The sequence below is a fragment of the Furipterus horrens genome, unplaced genomic scaffold, assembly GCF_987537825.1.
Source record: "Furipterus horrens unplaced genomic scaffold, mFurHor1.1.pri manual_scaffold_9, whole genome shotgun sequence".
Classification (NCBI taxonomy): domain Eukaryota; kingdom Metazoa; phylum Chordata; class Mammalia; order Chiroptera; family Furipteridae; genus Furipterus; species Furipterus horrens.
This window is the reverse complement of record NW_028327179.1, coordinates 84,054,997-84,076,826: the sequence shown is the minus strand read 5'-3', so window position 1 is coordinate 84,076,826 and position 21,830 is coordinate 84,054,997. Positions and strand designations below refer to the sequence as shown.

Genomic DNA, 21,830 nt, shown 5'->3' with positions numbered 1-21,830 from the left:
AGCGACCTATTAGTTTGTGGCATGATGCCCAGTCCACTGAGCCACACCTGTCAGGGCTGTATTCAGTTTTTTAGATGTGTACTTTCATACCTGTGCTTTTCACTTGGATTTTCCTTAAGATATATGAGGTTAGACTTATGAGTATGTTTATTTGTATTAAAACATTGAGTATTGGTTTTGAATGTTCATATGGGTCATATAGTTTATATTCAGGATTTTTGTAAATCAAAATATTCTTGAAGGGGGTATTAGTGTTTTTCTTTTTACTTCTTTAATAACTTGTTACCAGATATGACTGATCATTCTTTGATTCCTCTTGAGTAAATGAGTTAATTTCTTGGGAATGGTAGAGAGCATTAAAAATATTTATTAATCTTTCTAGCATTTTCTGGGTCTTGATTTAAAGGTCAATTTTGTTCTCAGTGAAATTTGTTTAGTCATTTTATCAGAAATTAGGTTGTGTTATGGGGTAGCTTGAGATATGAAATAGCTTTATGGAATGAAGGCAGATAGTAGGCTAATAAAGTTTTTTTGGAACCAAATGTTTGTTGAATTAACGGTATTGCCCATGTATGATTAAGTTGCAGTGTATGTAATGGTGTTATTTTCTTGCTTTAAAGACTAATGTAAATTCCTTAAAATATTTTCATAAAAAATAACTTATTTTCATATTTTTTGTTCAGGGATTTAACTCTTTGCAGACTAATAGAATATAGAATTTATTTTACCAGTTTGATACTATTTTGCATTGTGGATTTTTTTCAGCTTAGCCTTTTTGGGATGGGAATGAAATACAAACTTTAAATATCAGCATGAAGCTGATTTAAAGCATGTTATAGGACATAGATGAAGTTTGGATACTGCTGTTAGATCTACTATACTTCTTTTTATCATTGAGATATTAAAAGGCAGACTATAAAGATTAGTTTTTTAAAAAAAAAATCCTTACCCAAGGATATTCCATTTATTTTATTCTATTTTATTTTTAAAAGATCTTATTTACTTATTTTTAGAGAGGGGGGAAGTGAGAGAGAGAGGAGAGAAACATCAGTGTGTGGTGGTCTCTCGGGGCCCCCAACTGGGGACCTGGCCCACAACCCAGACATGTGCCCTGACTGGGAATTGAACTGGTAACCCTTTGGTTTGCTGGCTGGTGCTCAGTCCACTGAGCCACACCCACCAGGGTTATTTACATTGATTTTAGGGAGAGAGGGAGAGAGGGAAAAACATCAGCATGAGAGAGAAAGATCAATTGGTTGCCTCCCGTATGCGCCCTGGTTGGGGATTGAATCCGCAACCTAGGTATGTTCCCTGACTGGGAATTGAACCTGCAACCTTCTGATATAGGGGAAGACGCTTTATGCAATAGAGCCACCTGGACAGGGCTATAAAAATTAGTTTTAAATATAACTTTTTAATTAAAGTACCATTAGAAAATAAGTTAATTTTCTGTAGTTATTTGTTATTTTTTAGTATGAAATTGACTTATAAAGGAAAATAGATAAATGAATTTGCTGGATTATTGTGCTCTCTTCTTGGCAATACTCATTCTAGAAAGTGTTATGCTTATAGACACTTTATCCATTTTAAAAAGAAAGTAGATGAGAAAAGCTATAATCATTTCTTGATTTCTAAATAGAAAATTTAATACTATATTTAATAAGTAATAGGTAGACTTTAAAGTTGTATGTGGAAACATAACCAGTGTTAGACAACTCTGTTACAATAGGAATATTTAGTTGCATACAGGGTAATTATTGTACAAGTAAATAAAACTAGCTCTGTTTTTAGAATAAATCTGTAGTTTTAAAAAATTTGTTTTAATATAATTGTGTATGTTAAGGAGACACATAAAGAGACTGAGTTTAGCAAATACTTATATATGTCATGCCATTCATGTTTATATATTTTCCTACAATGTTTCTTTTTTATTTCCATAAGTACATCTTCATACAATTAGAATAGGTAATTTATTATGGGTAAGGTTATTTAATAGGACTGCTGTTATGTGTTCTTTGAGGAATTATTTTATATGTAGTAAAATTCTTCATGATGTTTTATCCATCTTCGGTTATGAGAACTCTTGATTTGCCTTTGGTTGCCTAAAATTTTAGACTAAAAATATGAAATAGTATTTTACTGTTAGGACACTCATGTGCTTATGTATTTTACAGTAAGGGCACTTAGAAGTGGAGTAACTCTTCAGTTGCATCCAATGCTGAGTTTTTAAATTAAAGCAAATTTTAGTTTAATACTAGTTTTTATCATTATAAAATACTGAAAGAAATAATGCTGTTATAAATAAAACATGAGCCAGAAATATAATAAATTTTAAGGTAGACATTTATAATACATTTAAAAAATGTTAAAGGCTACAGTAGGCTAATTATTTCATATTAAAATATTGTCTTTTCCTTAACAGACCTTCCTGATGTAAATGATAAACAAAGCCAAGCCATAAGTGATCTCCTAGAAGCCATATATCCAAGTGTGGACAAGCGAGAATATATTATTAAGCTAGAACCCATAGAAACTAATCAAAATGCCGTGTTTCAGTATATTTCAAGGACTGATAATCCTACTGAAGTCACAGAGTCAAGCAGTAGTACTCCTGAACAAACTGAAGTTCAAGTACAGGAAACTAGCACTGAACACTCTAAAACAGTACCAGTTACAGTTACAGAGGTGGAAACTGTAGAGCCCCCTCCTGTTGAGATCGTTGCAGATGAAGTTGCACCTACATCTGATGAGCAACCTCAGGAATCACAAGCTGACATGGAAACTTCTGACAATTCTGATTTTGGTCACCAGTTGATATGTTGTCTTTGTAGAAAAGAATTTAATTCCAGGCGAGGTGTTCGTCGTCACATTCGAAAAGTACACAAGAAAAAGATGGAAGAACTAAAAAAGTACATTGAAACACGAAAGAATCCAAACCAATCCTCTAAAGGACGCAGTAAGAATGTTCTGGTTCCATTAAGTAGGAGTTGTCCAGTATGTTGTAAATCATTTGCTACAAAAGCGAATGTAAGGAGGCATTTTGATGAAGTTCATAGAGGACTAAGGAGGGATTCAATTACTCCTGATATAGCAACAAAGCCTGGGCAACCTTTGTTTCTGGATTCTGTTTCTCCTAAAAAATCTTTTAAGACTCGAAAACAAAAGTCGTCTTCAAAGGCTGAATACAATTTAACTGCATGCAAATGCCTCCTTTGCAAGAGGAAATATAGTTCACAAATAATGCTTAAAAGACATATGCAAATTGTCCACAAGATAACTCTTTCTGCGACAAACTCTAAAAGAGAAAAAGGCCCTAATAATACTGCCAACAGTTCAGAAATAAAAGTTAAAGTTGAACCAACAGATTCTGTAGAATCTTCACCCCCTTCCATTACCCATTCTCCACAGAATGAATTAAAGGGAACAAATCATTCAAATGAAAAAAAGAACACACCGGCAGCACAGAAAAATAAAGTTAAACAAGACTCTGAAAGCCCTAAATCAACCAGTCCGTCTGCGGCAGGTGGCCAGCAAAAAACCAGGAAACCTAAACTTTCAGCTGGCTTTGACTTTAAGCAACTTTACTGTAAACTTTGTAAACGTCAGTTTACTTCCAAACAGAACTTGACTAAACACATTGAGTTGCACACAGATGGGAATAACATTTATGTTAAATTCTACAAGTGTCCTCTTTGCACTTACGAAACTCGTCGAAAGCGTGATGTGATACGACATATAACTGTGGTTCATAAAAAGTCATCCCGCTACCTTGGGAAAATAACAGCCAGTTTGGAGATCAGAGCTATAAAAAAGCCCATTGATTTTGTTCTAAATAAAGTGGCTAAAAGAGGCCCTTCGAGGGACGAAGCAAAACATAGCGATTCAAAACATGATGGCACTTCTAACTCTCCTAGTAAAAAGTATGAAGTAGCTGACGTTGGTATTGAAGTAAAAGTCACAAAAAACTTTTCTCTTCACAGATGCAATAAATGTGGAAAGGCATTTGCCAAAAAGACTTACCTTGAACACCATAAGAAAACTCATAAGGCAAATGCTTCCAATTCACCTGAAGGAAACAAAACCAAAGGCCGAAGTACAAGATCTAAGGCTCTTGTCTGGTGAGGAACAGTTAACAGAGTTTTGCTTTTTCCCCCCATCGAACTAAAAAAATCATTTGACCATAATTTATAGCTGGTTCCATTTTAACATGTTTGCTTCCATATATCTCATGGCAGTGGGAGCTGCAAGAGTAATGCAAGTATTGCATTTCTTCTTCAGTGACCTTTATTCCAGTGGCTTGGGAACAAAAGTTAACTTCAGAACTTATCTTCCATAGGACAATGCAATATAGTTATAGGTAGATGGCACAGGGTCAGTGCTTTCCTCTCTGTTGTAAAATATACATTTATATTGGCTTATGTTTACAATAGATGTTTTCTGTTTAACTAACTTTGCACAGGTTTAATTGGATTCAGTGACTTAGTCTACTAATTAATGCATCGTAGGAAAGTTATATTAGAATGAATTTGTGAAGGCAATAATTATAGGAAAAAGGTCTTGAGGCATTGTAATTATTGTAAAAGTTAACCTGTGATGGCTAATAAAGTGCTGCACTCAAAAAAAAAAATCCCCAAATTGAATTTAGAATGTTTAGTATTTATTATTTACATTTAACATAGTGCTTCTAGACAAAGGGGGAAACTTGGTAAAAGTTTAGAATTTCTTTTTCCTTCTCCTTGGGAGTATGTCAGTAACCATTTTTAAGTTTGAGCTATGAAAATAATGATCACTTAGGTCCCAGATCCTCTTAATTTTCCCTTTTTATTTAAACAAACTTTTTGGTGATCATTTCAACATAGTTAATATTATTAAATAGGGCTTTTTTTTTCTTTTTTCTTTTTGGTGTGGTTGTGCATTGCAAGAAGTTAAATCCCTATTGGGAAGAAAGAAAAAACAGATTCCTTTTTAGAAGTTTTAGAACAAATCAGATTTTTAAATGCAATATAAAATAAGGAGTAGACTCCCTATACTTGTTTTTTTCAAGTCTCTATGTTTTTGAAGTTTACCTCAGTACTGGTGTCTCTGTGTTAAGGCAATTAATATATTTAATTAATATTAAGTTAGTTTTGGATTTAACTTCTAAAGCAGTATACTTAGAGAGCTGAGTAGGTTAAATGTTGTGGTTTGATTATCACACTTTTAAAAAATTTTTGTGGAAAACGTAAGATGCAACTATTCTTTAGAAGTCATTTACTATTGTATAATTTAAAAAACAAGCTTTTATTGGTAAACTCAAAAGTGTTCATTTATTCCTGTTTCTCCTCAGATAACTTCAAGTGATGTACGAAAAGGTTTGGAGTTCATTTTTGTGGAAAGACTTTAAATTGGTGTTAGAACCACTAAACGTCTTCAAATGGTACTATGAGAAAAAAAAAGAAAAACATTTTTATAAAGATTTGACTGTAACTGCTGTTTTCTCACTAAAGTGATTATCACCTAACCACTTGTTTCAAAGGCACTGCCTTTTCCAGCACTTTCAAGTAGCTGTGACATTACATATTGTCATCACAGTCCATCATTTAACCACCTTTACCTTGTGCATTTGGTCTACAGTTTCTATAAAAATGTTGCAAATTTTGTTTTCCAGTTTGTTGATTGAAATGATCAATAGCCTGAAGAAAATATCACCATTGGTGATTTTTAATTGACAAAGACTTTATATCTTAGTGATTTTAGTTTTGTTCTGCTTTATTTGGCAAAATTTTCATCTGCATTGTACAGATATATGATTTCCTAGTGAGTGTATGTTAGGACCAAAGACAAATTAGTATCAAGACATTATACATATTTAGCCTACTAAATATTTGTAATTATTTTTACATTCATTTATTTCTAACTTGTTCTCTAGCACTTAAATATTTGAAAGTTTCATTCTAAAATATATTCTACAGGAAAGTTCTAGTTCATTTTCATCCATGGATCATTACATTTTTCATTTGTAGACATCTGAGGTTTTTATGGAAATTTAACATTCCCAATTAAAAAAAAAACCTTATGAAAGCACTTTAATGATAGATGCAAGTTAATTTTTCAGTTTCTGTTTTTTTTTTTTAAAAGTCCACACATTTACTAATGTTGATATGAAGGTAGTAATTAGCTTACTGATATTTTATGGATGCAGACAATCCATGCACAACCACTTCTTATGATATTAGTTTATTTCTTTAAATATTGCTAAAAAAGGCAGATGTGGGCGTAAACCCTGTTTTTTTTTCTTCCCAAGTAAAATCTTAAATGACCACTTTAGATAATATTTGATTCCTACTGTAAAATTTGGAAAATAATGAATGCTTGTTCATTTTTATAATCAAGATTTTAGGAAAAACAAAAATACATCTATCTTTATGAAGTTTTGGACAGGTTTTGTGTATCAATATTTTGTACTTTTAGGTAATATTTTATTTTTTAGTAATTTTGTCAAATTATAATTTTAAAAGGTACAGCAGAGAATATACCATGTTTTTATAGAGGTTCACACCTGTACTTAGGAGGGACCCTGTCCATCTATATATACGTTTTGTATACAATTTTAAAATGTTGAAGATCCACAAGGTCATGATAAAATATTTCTATAGCTAGAAAAACATTAACCCTTCCCAGTGCTTTGCACTAAAATATACTGTGAAAGGAAACTAGAGAGACTGTAACTGTTGCTGGAAATGTTCTATATTGAATGTACATGCTCTTGTTGGAAAAATGTACTATATGTGATGGAAATAAACCAGACTTGGATTTATTTCAGCTAAATGTGCTTCAACAAAGGTGCATTGGTTGAAACTTAAATGTTTTATCATCAAATTTAAATTTATTCATTGACTATGAGCAGCTACACTTGAATTATATCTTGATAGTTTTATTTTTAAGAATTAGAGTTATAATTTCTCTTTAATTTAAAAACAGATTTACTTTTCCGCATATGGAAAACTTGTACTTATAGGTCTAACTTTAATGATTAATAGTGTAATATATTTAGGGAACTAAATGTGTAGGTGGTATTTCCTTTATAAACCATCTTCATTAGTTGCACATTATTAAACCTGTATGTTTGACTTTTGCAAGGTGTTATCTTTTATGCATTCCTACACACAAGACATATTCCAAAGATATTATCCAGACTTAAGTACTTATAACCAGTGAAAAGATGAGTCCTGAAAAGCCTGGGGTAGCTGTTTGCCTGCAGCCTTTCATCTGTATGTCAGCCTTTTCGTCTCTGCTTTGCTTGTTAAATACTGTATGGAAGAAAGAGAAATAGCCTGATTTTTGTGGAGGGTGGCCCAACTGCTGGAATTGCCTTACTTCACTCACCTGTTTCCACATATCTTCTCTGTCATAACTATAGCCACAGAGTAGGAATTTAGATGGAGTAATTGATGGTTCAAGGACTGCCAAAAATATGTGGGTCATTGAGAAAAAAATAGCACTTTGTCAAGCCTGGTTTACATTAGAAGGGCCTAGAGAGATTAGGAATATTTTATCACAATAGCCAAACTGACAGGTTATGGCAGACATAGAAGTTAGAGGCTAAACTGGGACCAGTTTAGAAAGGTAGAATGAACAAGTAAGAAGTGATTAGAAATTCTTCGTTTTTCCTATTCCTTTCTGGTCTTCATTCTTCCTTTTTGGTTTTATTTTGATTCTTGAGTTTGTCGTTGTCATGCATGTCAGAGACTTAGGCTTGAGACTCTTGAGAAAAGGCCTGGGAAATTTGTGCTTGAAGATTTTTTTGCACATAAGCTATATAAACAAACATTTATAGCATGATTTGCTATTGTTGTAGGGAAGTAATGGAACCATCAGAAACTGCTGAAAATATATAAAGACTTATCTCTGGCTACAGATAATATTCACCTTTGCTGCTATTTGCTCAATTAAGAATTTTTCTATAGAATTCAACTCATCTTTCGTCCTGAAGATACTTTCCTCCCCTGTCTTCCTGAAGACACCTTCCTCCCCTAAGTTTTGGAAGAATAGAAACAATAAAAGAAATGGCTTGCATGTCAACTTCCAGGTTTGGATAGTGCAAGTGTGAGTTGGATGAGGTATGGCCAACACTGGGCAGGTATTCATTAGAACGTAGAGATGTACCTTGAATGCACAATGACCGTTGGTTCATGTCTCTTATTTTTTCTTCTTTATTCCTTATTTCAAGAGGAAAACCTTCCTGAAGAATATATACATATTCTTGAAGAATATATAAATTAGTCATTTAATTTTTAGCCTGGTTTTGTATATATGAGCTAAATTTTCTGTTGATACAGATTGCTTGTTTAAAAGTACCTTAACATTTTTTTAAGGAATACATGTTTATTGTTTCATGGTCAATAGGCTGTTCTCAGTTTGCTTTAAAGAGCCTATGGATGCAGTTTTGTTGCTTTGCTATGACATGAGGCTGTGGTTATAGAAAGAGGAGTTTCCCAGGTGTTATGACAACTGGGTGTGCAGATAGAGAGGTATACGTGGTTATCATTCCTCTTGTGAAGTTGCAGAAGATCTCTTCAAATAGCATGGTCAATGAAGATGAGATAGAAATGCTTCTAAAACTTTGGAAGTGAGGTTTCCACTGTGGAAGTGTTCAAGATTCTTAGGAGTTTTAGAAGCTACTTTTCTGATGGAGTCCATAGAGGACCAGGATTATGATTTAACCTTGGTTCTCATAGTTACTCTGAAGTCGAGCTCCAGGATATGTGCAGCATGATGTTGGCTGTGTTGTTAGACAAAGTCCTGCTGTCCTCTGTGCTGTTCTTTTCCTCCTCTCTGACTTTCAGAGCTAACGGAAACCTCAGGATTGAGAAGGAGTAAGGATCAACAATCGAAGAACTGCTATTATTAGTTGTTTGGTTTCTAAGTCATCCAGCGCATGGTAGAATGCAAAATAAAACATGTTTCACTTAAACTCACAATTACTTTGTTTTTCTGACTTTCTAAATTTATTTGTAATTTGTTTCTGGAGCCTTTTTCTCTGACCCTATTCCGAGCTCTTATCTTTCCTATTTTTCCTTCTGGTTAACTGAGATCTTAGTACCAAGATAGCTAAAATGTTTTTTGAGACGCTAAGAGGGTGGGAAGTCAGCTCATTTCTTCCTGAATCTTAATGTTCTAAATTCTGTTTGTCAGGTTTATTATATATATTTAAGCTGCTGCTTCTGTGTGTATTCACCACTTCTACACCACCGAGGGGAACATAGGTACATCTGGCTGGGAAATGCTCAGATTTGGCAGTTTTTCTGTTTGTGCCCACTCAGCCGAATTAAATTGCTTGATTGTGCATTTTTGAAGTCAGGGGCTATGCCTTGATAATTTTGTTTAGTGCCTAGCACATTTCGCTGTATACCCAGGCACTTTAAATAAATTGAATAATATAAAGTAAGTACTAGCCTTTTCCATTTTAAAACTGTGCGGTCATGTACTTTGAGACTTACGGGTCTTAATTTTTAAAATTTTTATTATTTCAACATTGGTAGATTTCACCTATTTTAGGAAATGCTACCGGTACTCAAATGAGAGTTTATGATAATAAAGAAAATTCTTAGTATTAGATAATAATGAATGTTTATGGAGTGTTTACGGAGTGTTTACTGTATACCAAACACTCTGCTAATCCTTTACATACATAGGGTCCCTAATTCACCAACAACCCTATGAAGTAAAAACCGTCATTTCATTTTCCCCATTTTATAGAACAGGAAATTGAAACCTAAAGAAAGGAGTTCACTGATGTACCCTAGTTCATATAGGTGGTATATCACAAAATCGAGACTTGACACTAGGTCTGACTAGAAAGCATTTGCCCTTGATCGGTACACCTGATATCTGCACATTTTACCATTTGCAAAGCACATTCACTACATTACCTTTTTGGTAGCCTAGTGTGATGCTTTGGAGCTAAGTGGTGAAATTTTTGGATCCACAAATTATTTCCTGTGTGACATTGTGCAAGTTACTTAGACATTTTGTGCCCTAGTTACCTTACCTATAAAAGAAGGATCTCAATATTTCTTAACCTCATAAATTGTTCTGAGGATAAAATGAAAAACATTTAAAATACTTAGAATAGTGCCTGGCATGATATAATAAATGTTAGATATGATTACTATAAGTGATCAAAATGTGGAACTTTTTTATTACTCTTTAAATTTAGAAAAATCCATTAAAAGAGAGAACTTTGTTGCTACACATCATATTTTAACTGCTGCTTTTGTATTTAATTGGGCCAATGAAAATAACCAGTTATATCATTTTCTATCAATTCTAATCAAATATTACTAGTTTATCATTCTTACTCACATGTTTTTCATTTATCTTACAAAAGGTATTAGGTAGTTTTAAGCATAGTCATTGTAAGTTATGCTTTGTTTTTATGATAACTCCCTAGAGTAACCCATCTGAAGTAAAAGTTCCATTATTATGTGTCCTGTCACACAATATTTTATTTTTGGTCATCTGTAAAATACTGACACAGTGTAAATATTAATTAACATAGCTGAAATATTTCTGTTAAACGAAAGTAGATATGCAATACTATTTGAAAGAAAGCATTTAATTATGGAAAGAATCATTTCTTCAGGAGAGCACAATTTAGGCTAAGTCAGGAGTTTCTTTGGTGAGTGTGTCATGAAGAGATAAGAAGAAATGGCATTTTTCAACAGTCTTGCTAATGGTAGTCATTAATGGCAGCACGCCAAATTTCAGCTCAGTGCCCCCTACTGTTAAATTGTCTGCTGAGAGGTTTTACTCACACACCTGACTATTGCATTTTCAACAATAAGATGATGATTTTAGAAATTTTAGGGTGTAGGGGTTGCAACACCAGAGAACCTTGTCTCTAGATGCGAATGAACCTTCATATCTTGAATTTCAGATCAAGTGCTGGGGTTCCAACACCTGGGTTGTGTGGCTTCTTAGTAATTCTGATATTAAATACCTGTGTCTGGTGTCTGGAGCATATTCCTGGCACACAAAGTATTGTAATGTTTAAGCAATAGAATGAATGATATGGTTGAAAATAGAGCTAAAGCAAAATAAACAACCCCTCTCCCCCACTTAATGCTCGAGCAGCAATAACTTGGAATGTAGTTTGGGTGTCCTGCTCTATATAATCTGGTAACACTTTCAATACAGAGTGTGTAATGATGATATTCAGAGGAGAAATTATTACAGCAAATAAACCTTAAGTGCATAGAACTCGTATTACAACTCAGGTTGAATATTGGCTTTCAATCCCTTCTATCTGGGATTATCCGGAAAATAAAATAGCTCTGAGAATTGGAACTGTGGCAGTAGTCAAACTTTCTTTTTAAGCTGTGCAAAGTATTTTTTTTTAAGCTGAGATTATTTTGGGTGCTTTGGTAGACCTGAACCCCAAAGTACCTGCTAGTTGTGACTGGTAGCTTTTTATTTTGGATGGGAAGAAAAAGCAAGGAATACTTTTCTTCTGAGAAAAAGTAGCGAATCACTAGGAGTATTGTGTGCTCAGGTGACTGCATTATATGGAAAAAATTAACCTAGGGAAAGGCTTTTTATGTAGTTTCTTTGAATTTTTGAGATATGATTTGTTAGGGTTGTTTTATATAAGCTTCTGCAGGAGAGTGGCCATGTCATCATCATGGCTTTTGATAACTAGATATTTACTGAATTCCTTGAAATCCACCACACTAGGCGTTTGTAGATGTTTGAGACCCTTCTGAACATCATTCTCTCTCTCTGAATGGGCAGAGGCTTTGAGAAGATAAGATAGGCTCGTGGGGCTGTCATAAAGGTAGATAAGAACACACTTAATGACATTTATAAATTTTAATATTTATATCCTGAAGTTAAATTTTCCTCAAAACGCTTAAAATTTTCCAACTTGCCCTTTTTTTAACCTGGCTGTCTTGACTAGTCCACTATTGTTTCTTGTGACTGTAAGAGAACAAATTCACTTACGTGCCATGTAATTTGGACACAAACAGATCTATTCACACACAAGAGGAAGGAACTTTTAAAGGAGATGGTTTTGTTTCTTGTAACTTCCCTGGATCGCTTTTTGATCTTTAAGTGTACAATCGTAATGATATAAATTATAGTTTTTTAAGGTGTAAGATACTTCTTTGAAGGTCCTTCTTTCTAAAACAGTTAACTAGAGCTAAGTAGCACAGTAGCTTTAAACCACAGATACTACAAGATGGAAGCAAAACCTACAATACTTAGATTAGCAGACACCACCCAATTTACCATGTCATTTAACTGCAGGTTTGTGAGTGCATGTGCACCCATATATGCAAATGCTGGGCAATGCTTTAAATTTAAATTAAATTAAATTTTAATATTTTTTGGTTGCAAGCACAGAGTTTTACTTGATCTATAGCTGGTAAGGAGAAGTTTATTAGAAGGCTTTATGTGGGGGAAATAAGGGAGATAGAAGTGGCTAGGCCTTATGGGAATCTAGGAGTAATTGTACAAACTGGCTTCACCATGTAGATTTCATAGAAACTGGAAAAATATCAATGTAATTCTAGTGATTAGATGCTGCCCTCTTAGCAGCAGAAGTATTGCTTCTCTGCTATCAGTCCTTGTCACATTGTGCTTTTACTTTCTAAAAAATGAATTACCTCATTTTGTCTTCTCAGTATGGGTATTACTGCCTCGTTACTTCTGTTTCCTACCTTCTCTGTGTCTTTCAACTACTTTCCCTCTCCATATAGCTTGAGTTCAGACTCCTGTAAGAGAGTGATTAGTTTAGTTAGGTTGGGCAAATCTCCTATGCCAGGCTTCTTCATAGATTGCTGGCCATAGATTGTTCTTCCTTGATTGGCTGCTCTTGGGACAGGTGCTCTCTGTTGCTCCTATCATTGGTGATCATGGTGGCAGTCAGTGGAATAAAACATGGCCCTGGACGCAATAAAAGGAATCTTTTACAAGAGGGATCTGGGTCGTTCTAGATCGGAATAATCTTTCCTTACACAAGACTTTTTTCCATTTTGAAGGTGATAGAATTAAAGGTAACATGTGGGCTTGACTTATGTCAGTGCATCACACCAACAATACTTTCCATGCTGAGAAAATGTGGGAAAGAGTTTTCTGATCAGCACCTGCAGTTCCCTTCCTGCACTGCCTGATGCTGTTTCCGTCTTTGGCTTTGCAGATTCATGGACAGCCTGAAGTTTTCACTCAGAAGGAGTCATTACATTACCTGTAACAGCATATCAGGCTGTTCTGTCAGTTGCTGCTGATTCCCAGGCACCCACAATTATACTTCACATTTAGGATGATTTAGGGAATCCCTGAAATACTGCTTCTGCTTTTCTACTTGTGTTTTCCACATTTAGGTTTACTCTGCAATAGCTGCTTTAAATCCTCTCATTCATTCCTTCAACAACAAACACTGTTGAGTGACCATCATGTGCCTGGCACTATTCCATAATTATGGGGAAACAGAATCACACAGTGGTTGAAGTGTGGCTTTTTAGGAATCTACAGACCCAAGTTCTAGTTCTGGCTCCTTTAATTACTAACTGTGTAGTTTGGGCAAGTAACTCTTTTTCTAAGCTTTACTTTTCTTGTTTGTAAAATGATATTGGAAACTACCTTATAGGTAGGTTTGTTGTGGAGATTTATAGAAGTTTAATGATATGTTGTATATAATATACTTACCATAATGTCTGGCTCAATTAAGAGCTCAATATATATGTATTACTATTGTAGTGATCACTAAAATAGTCAATTTGCTGCTGAAATACTTCTAGCATTTAGTTTCTGGTTATCTTGCTTTGCCATTTGATGTTCGTTGCCTTTTTATTGGCATTAAGCCAACCACTTAATGAAAAGTCAGGTGTAACATCTGTGATAAAGCCAAGATATACAACAGTTTATTAAGTTATAACATTATTTTGGGGGTCTTTAATATGCTGCCACTTTTGTAGCACCGTTTTTTGTTTTTTTGGGTTTTTTTTTGCTAATTGTTGAAGGATTTGTTGAGCTTTTTGACATAATTTTGTTTCTTTGTGATGAATGTCTTATAGAACAATGTAGAGTTTTGGGTAATGAAACTCAGCGTATTTTGGATTTTTTGTTTGTTTCTGTAAACATTAGGCTATGGGTACATAAACATGTTCTCAGTTTACAGGCAAGAACTGTGTTTTCTCTCTGTGTCACCAGTGCTTTACGGTGCACCTGGCATATAGCAGATGCTAAGAGCACGTTGGAGGAAGGAAAGAAGGCATGCAGGAATATTAACATCGCTTATCTTTGGGCTTATCATTAGTCCACAGTATGTCTTTGCTTTTAAGCTTCTTTTCCCAGTACCGTATCTAATACATAAGGAGGGACCAAAAAAACCTGAATTAACTTCTGGAGGGCGGGCCTCTTGTAGTACAGGCTTCTGCTGCTAGGTGAATGTTCTGGGAACCTCTCTGTAGCAGTGTACCAGCTGGTGTTATTGTGAGAAGCTGCATTCGGCTTCAGTGAATATTTCTTGAAGACTCTTTCAGCGCATTTGCCCATTTCATGATGGGCGATTTACAAGGACACCTGCCCACACTGCTCTGAGTGTTCAGCAGTTTTTGATCCAAAAACGGCATGACCGAGTACCCCACCCTTCCTATTTACCTTATCTTTCCCCAAGTGACTTTTTTTGTTTGTTTGTTTCCCTGGATGAAGAAAGTCCTCAAAGGGAAACTTTTTGCTACTGTGGAAGAGGTGAAACAAAAACAGCAGAAGCACTAAAAGGCATCAAAATCGAGTTGAAAAACTGTTTTGGGAAGCGGGAAAAATGTCTTGATAAGTATATTGCATCCTCCAACAGAGAGTACTTTGAAGGCGACTGAAGTTTATACATGTAAGAATAAGTACACAATATTTTTAAATTCCATTTTTGGGGTTCCCCCCTTGAATATAGCTTCTCTACCTGCAAGCTCCTCTTTGCTTCTGTTACTGATGGCTTCTGTTACCTGCACTCATTGTATGAGCTTCCTTGTTTCTGCCATTGCTAATAAGTAGTGGTGACAGATTCAGACTCATGGGAGTGCTGTATTGACTGTCCTGATAAGTAATCCATAATCAATTATACACTATATGGGTGTACACTTAGTGATTTCTTGATAATTCTTTTTAAGATTTAGCTTTGTTTAATTCATGCATATTGAATTCTATGAAATATAGGTCACATTTTAATTTATATTTTACTTCCAGATCTAAACAACGCAAGCAAACAATGTTGATTGCCTCTTCCATCGTCTCTGTAATCTTAAATTGGAATTGGTTATTTCACTTATCCAATTCTCACATTGCAAACTTCAAAACTTTTACACTGTCCTCAAAGCCTTTAACCCTGCTTTTGCTTCCTTGATAAGAGTCAACCTTGCCTATTCTATGGCAAAAGGTAGAGGACACTTCTTTATGCTCCCTTTCTGCATCACTTTGGTTCTTTGAAGGAAGAACAGTTCTCCTTTCCCAAGTCTAACAATTCTACCCTTGCCACTCCTTTCCTGGAACTCCCTCCAGCTCCCCTCTTCTCTTCCCCCCTTCCCATCTCCTGTCTCCTTTTCCACAAGATTTCTCGCCTCAGCTTACAGACATGCTCAAATTCCTTTTAGCCTAAAAGTAAACTTCCCCTTCAGTCTAGTTACTGCTGTCTATTCCTCCTCCTTTACTGTCAACATTCCATGTGCTCTAATTTCACTGTAACTATAGTTGTCTTATTTCCTTGTCTTCCTTCTTCCTTAGACAGTAGCTCCCAGGAGATCTGTGGCTTGGTCACCATTGGTTCCCCTGGGTCTAGGATAGTTCCCAGTACATAGGGGGCACTCAGTAAATATTTGTTGAATGAATGAACAGTATGGAGTCATGTCTATACCACTTACTTGTGAACCATCTGCAATTGCTTCCTACCTCTACATTTCTATTGGAAGTTTGTTTGAAGGGCATTCATGACCACATAATGCTCAATCTGATGGCTTTTGCTCTGACCTTTCTACAACCATTAATGCTTACAAACTTTACCTTTCCGAGATTTCCATGATCACTTACAACTGGGTCACCTTGGGTAGTCTCAGCGTGATATTCTATCCAAAAGAGACCATCAGGCTCAAAAAATTTTTGGTAAATAATGAACCTCTTTACTATTTACAGAAATCATCCAAGGAGATCAAAAGGTCCAATTACATAAAGTTAAAAAAAAACTTCATATAAGTTCTCTTCACCCATTTCTCTTCCCAGATCCTCATATTGCTTTGCAGCTTTCTCCAATCTCTCTTCTGTAACATTTCCTCCCACACCTGTAAATTTTCTACCAAAAACCCCATGTCCACTTTCCCATCTTCTGGGTCTGTTATTTCTTCCAAGGGTGACTGTTCTTTCTTTAGTTTTATTGTTGACACTATTACAGATGTCCCCATTTTTACCCCCTTTGCCCACCTCCACCCAGCCCCCGCTCCCTGCCTTCCTTCTGGCCATCACCACACTGTTGTCTGTGTCTGTGAGTGATGCATATATGTTATTTGCCAGTCCCTTCCCCTTCTTTCATCCAGTCACCCCCTCTCCCCTGATAGCTGTCAGTCTGTTCCATATATTCACATCTGATTCTATTTTGTTTGTCAGTTTATTTTGTTCATTAGATTGCACAGATAAGTGAGAGTAAACTATTCTTCCCAGTTTAAATCAGCTTAGCTTCTTGGCTTCTTCCAGGTTTTTCTTTCTTTCTTCTTCTTTTTTTAAAACACATTTTGCTGCTCAGCATTCCAAAACTCGGAATAGTCTCAATTTCATCTGGTTTTCTTTTACTAACTTTCTTTGCATGATTTTAATCAATCTTAGTCTTAAATGAGACACTGTGTCCTCCAGTGTGTATTTCTTGGACTCTTGGGTTTGGCTGAGTTTCCCCCCTGTGTATGTCTAGAGTGCTCTATCTAAAATGATATTGAAATGATCTATTTGTGTCCCTCCCCTAGGTTGTAAGCATCCTAAGGGCAGAGCTCCTGTCTTTTACTTATATACCTAGTATCTGGCATCATACCTGGAATGCGGTGGATGATGATAAGTATTTATTGAACTGATGCTTCTGTGAACTCCAGTGCTTCCTCTCTTGGCACTGGCTTTAGCTTTTAAAATATGGCTCAAAGTTTTCTTAGTCCCTTTTCTTATTTTATACTCTCAGTGATTCATCTACTTCCAGAGTATTACTTACCACTTCTGTGAAGATACCCTAGACCTGTTTTCCAGCCTGCCTATTCTTCTGATTATCAGACCATTTGTTTTCAAGGTTGCATGTCATATATCTCCACATGGATATTTCTCCAGTACATTAAGTGCAACAGAAACTTGCACTTATCTTCCCTTTAAACTTGTTCATTCTTTATGTGTTCCTGTCTCAATTATTCACAGGTCTACCCTCCCATTTACCTAGGCTAATTAGAATCCTAGGAAATACTTGACTTCTTTCTCTCTCACACACTTTTATTTTTATTTTTTATGTAATTAGCAATCAGTGCCTGTCCATCCTGCCTTTAAATGTTTTTCACATTTGGTTCTTCCTTGCCATCTCCACCTTTAGTAGTTTAGTTTGGACTCTGTCTCTTTCCTCCACTACTCTACTAGTCACTTAACTGACCCCCTTTCTAATCTGACTTCCAAGCTGCTCTCAGAACTATCTTCCTAAAACACAGATCTGTTGTTACTGTATGTTCATCGCTTTTGTTTATCACTCGACTAGCTTATTCTCGGGACTCAGCTTAAGTATCACTTCTAAATAAAGACACTTTAAAGTATGTCTGCCTGCCCTGGCCTGGTGGCTCAGTCCGTAGAAGCATTGTCCCTTGCACCAAAAGTTTGCGGATTCGATCCCGGTCAGGCCCATACCTAGGTTGTGGGTTTGGTCTCCAGTCGGAGCGTGTAGGAGAGGCAACAGATTGATGTTTCTCTGTCCCTTCCTCTCTCGAAAATCAATAAACATATCCTCAGGTGAGGATTAAAAAAATAAAAATCAAAGTATGTCTCCCTTGTAGTTCTGTTTCATGTTCCTTTATTATCATGCAATACAGTTTGTAATTATGCTTATATCTGTGAATTGTTTTGTTTAGTGTCTGGCTTCACACTGGAGATTTATGTAAGAAACTGAGGAGGAAAAAAAACAAACAAACTAGGGAGAGTTATGTAGACCCTCTGCCTTCCACAATGCTTGGGGGCATAGTAATGCTTAAAAAACACTTGTTGGATGAGTGCATAGATGATAGATAGTTTATCAGTATAGGCAAGCAGGAAGTAGCTAGAGCAGAGTAATTAGAGTCCTGGAATCTTCCTACATTCTCAGAGTCCACAGTTTGTGTTCTAGCCTTTCTGAAACAGTGATGGGCTTCTCCCTTCCACCTTTTGCATTTATGTCCCCGAGGATGGGGTTTAACAGTTATATTACCCCCACACTCATACTAATGCTGATGTAACTATAGTTGATTTGGGGGCCCTTGGTGATGGCAGCTAGATTTGTTTACCTGTTAAATTGATGCATAGGTGGTAACGTAGGCATGCAGCCAAACAGGTATTTGCTAGTTTGTGTCCACCCAGATTCCTTTTTAGCCTTTTGAGTGATGCAAGCCTTTGTACTATATGCTAATTAAAGGGTTTATTACTTGTAGGACCAGTTGTGTTTCAAATGAGGTATTTATTTGCCTTTTAAAGATTGAAGATTTCATTTTAACAAACATTGAATAGAAGATGAAATAAATTGTTAAAAATATTATCTAGGGACAGATTAGCAATAATGAGCAAATTAAACTTTTTCCCCATTGAGCCTGCTCACGTGTCGAAAGTCTAAGAATTTCATAAGTGTTCTTCAGATTTCATTGTCTTAGGTTGACTTGCTTCATCCCTTCAGTAGACATGTTGAGCTCCTAGCTTGTGCAAGACAGAGTTATGAGCTAGGGTTACAGAGATAAGAAACTCAGTTTCTCCTCTCAAGTACTATGGGAGAAGAGCTCATTACAAGGATACATCAGGGTAGGCTTTTCATAATTCCTAAATTCATTCTTGAGTTGAGTTTTGAGGTAGTTGGGCAAAAAACATTCCAGATAGGTACAGAGACATGAGACCCACATGTAGACAAAGGTAAGGAATATGGGCCAAGGCAATGGCCAAATCAAGAAAGATTTATGTACTAGGTAGTAGTTTGAATTATACTTTCAAAATTAGGGGTAGCTGTTGAAGGGTTTTAAGCAGGAACATCTGATAGAATTGAGGAGACTGGAGTGGAGGTGGAGGGTAATATTTGTGGTGGGGAAATCAAATAGAAGCCAGTTTCAGAAATGCTGAAGGAAAGTTTAGGTGTGTGGAGTTTGAGTCGCTTGTGGGACATCTAATTGGAGATGCTTAGTAGGAGCAGGACTTACAGACTAGAGGTCAGGAGGGAGATTGTGCAGCGGTTGCAGGCTTAGGAGTCGTTACTGTGCATGTGGTGGTTGCAGCCATAGGTTTCGAAGAGATTACCCGGAAAAATAAATAGAGACAACATAACGTAGCACATTTCACGTTCTTTTAGTTTATTATGTAATTTAGTTCAGCATCTTCCTATTTCAGTTTTTCATTTGGAAAATGATGTTTGGCTAGCACTGGTTTTCTCTCAGTGTCCTCCCCCACTCCACCTCCCATCTCCTGCACCCACCGCCATGTGTAAAATCGGTCATAGAACATGTATTTAATATTACTCTAAGAAGTATTTGGACTGGGGGAGGAGTGTATAAGGAGAATAAATGGCAATGGAAGGAAATACAATAAAGATTAAATTAAAAATTAAAAAATCAACTTGAAAAAGTACTAGTTAAGTTATAATAGTATCAGGCAATGTGGACTAATGTATGTGTTGTATTTAGGGGGCTTTTTAAAAACCTGTAGGACCTATTTTAAAAGATTATTTCTTTAAAAAAGAAATATCTTATTTTAAAAAATAAAACAACATATTAGTATTCTTGGACTGAACAAGATTGTTAAGTCCTGTAACTCTACTCTGTCCAGGAATTGTTTGTTATTTAGTCCCTTTGACCAAGGCAGAAACTATTTCTGAATAGTAGGAGGACGTCATCTGGGTAAATGAGTAGAATCTGACATAATCTATACAGTAAACTTAAGTTAGTATCCATAGCCAGATCCTACAGGGAAAAAAAAAAATTAAACATTGGACAGATGATTGAAATATGTTAATTTTACCTTGCCAAGCTGCACTTTTTGGACTAGTTCATATTTAAAATAGCAATTAATAAAAACTGGTTCCTGCATTGTCGTAGATATTCCTGTGACCTTCACTGGTTTCTTCCAATTTTTTTTTCTTATTTTCTTTTATTAAATTTATTGGGGTGAGACTAGTTAAAATTACAGGGGTTTCAGTGCACGATTCCACAACATATCAGCTGTATACTCTATTGCGTTCACCACCCCAAGTCAAGTCTCCTTCCATCACTGTTTATCCCACCTACACTCTGTTTCACCTTCTCCCACCCTCCCGCTCTGGCAGTCACCACACTGTTGTCCGTGTCCATGAGTTTTTCTTCACTGTCTTTTTCTCTTTTTTTGCTCAATTCCTCTACCCCCCAAACCCTAACTCTTTCCACCCATCCCCACAGGTGTCAGCATACTGTTGATGAATCTGTCTCTGTTTTCCTTGCTTGTTTATTTTGTTCATTAGATTCCATGTATGAATGAAATCACATGGTAACTCTCTTTCTCTGGCTGGCTTATTTCACTTAGCATAACGCTCTCAATGTTCATGCTGTCACAAAGGGTAAGATTTCCTATTTTTTTAATGGCTGTGTAGTATTCCATTGTATAAATGTATCACAGCTTTTTTTGTCCACTCAATTACTGATGAACACTTGGGCTACTTTCAGATATTTGCTATTGTAAATAATGCTGCAGTGAACATAGGGGTGCATATAGTCTCTTCAGTTAGTGTTTTGGGTTTCTTTGGATAAATTCACAGAAGTAGAATCACTTTCTTTTCACTTTCTTTTTGAAGGGAGAACCTAACAATAAAACTTTAGATCTCGCCATCTAGATAACCAATGGAGTTCAAGTGGAGATTGTTGTCAACCCCAGAACTGATATAGCCTATTTACCCTGCCCCAGCCAACGGGTATTTTGGAGGGTATGCAAAATGACTTAAGAAGTCAGCTCTGCTTGGGATACAAATCAGTAATTTAATACTGAAAGCATAAGTCTGTATACCATTTGAGCTATACAACTTTTAATTAACTTAAAATATGCTTTTAAAGGGAAGATAATCCAAGGAAACTTTGTCAAATTTTAATAGAATAAATTTTATGGATAAGTTGCAACCCTTTAAAGCTGAAGTCAATAATAATACCAACAGACTTAAACTAGAAGAGGATAGCTATAATAAAAAAGCATTTTATTATAATCCCATAGTCTATAGTAAAATGAGAAAAAAACCATTCAAGTTTTCTGTTCTAATGCTTTGAAAATGGTTTCCTTTTCTTGTTTTTTGAACTTTAAATTAATGATAGGCATTGGCGTAAACTTTATATCCATGTCAAAATAGCACAAGGCACATTGTATAGCACAGAATCATTTTAAATCATCAGACTTTGATAACTGCTTCAAATCTTTTAAAAATAAATTTGTTTTTAAACATTGACTTTTTTTCTGGCAAGCCTTTATATACCCATTCTTCAAAAAATTATTTATTTATTTTTAGAGGGGAAAGGATGGAGAAAGTGAGAGGAACATCAATGTGTGAGAGAAACATCAATCAGTTGCCTCTCGTGTGCCCCCAGCCAAGGACCTGGCCTGAAACC

At 35.6% G+C, this 21,830-nt stretch overlaps 1 protein-coding gene across 3 annotated transcripts in view; it reads left to right on the top strand.

Annotated features, from left to right (window-relative positions):
* ZNF800 (zinc finger protein 800) overlaps nt 1–21,830 on the top strand; it is a 47,248-nt gene that overhangs the window by 16,356 nt on the left and 9,062 nt on the right. For 2 of the 3 annotated variants that reach the window (XM_090287462.1, XM_090287461.1), the window contains exon 5: nt 2,423–4,118. In XM_090287462.1, the coding sequence (XP_090143588.1) occupies nt 2,423–4,118 (1,696 nt within the window). Of the gene's footprint in view, nt 1–2,422; nt 4,119–5,326; nt 7,115–21,830 lie in introns of those variants that run through there. The other variant, XM_090287463.1, reaches the window with a different exon arrangement.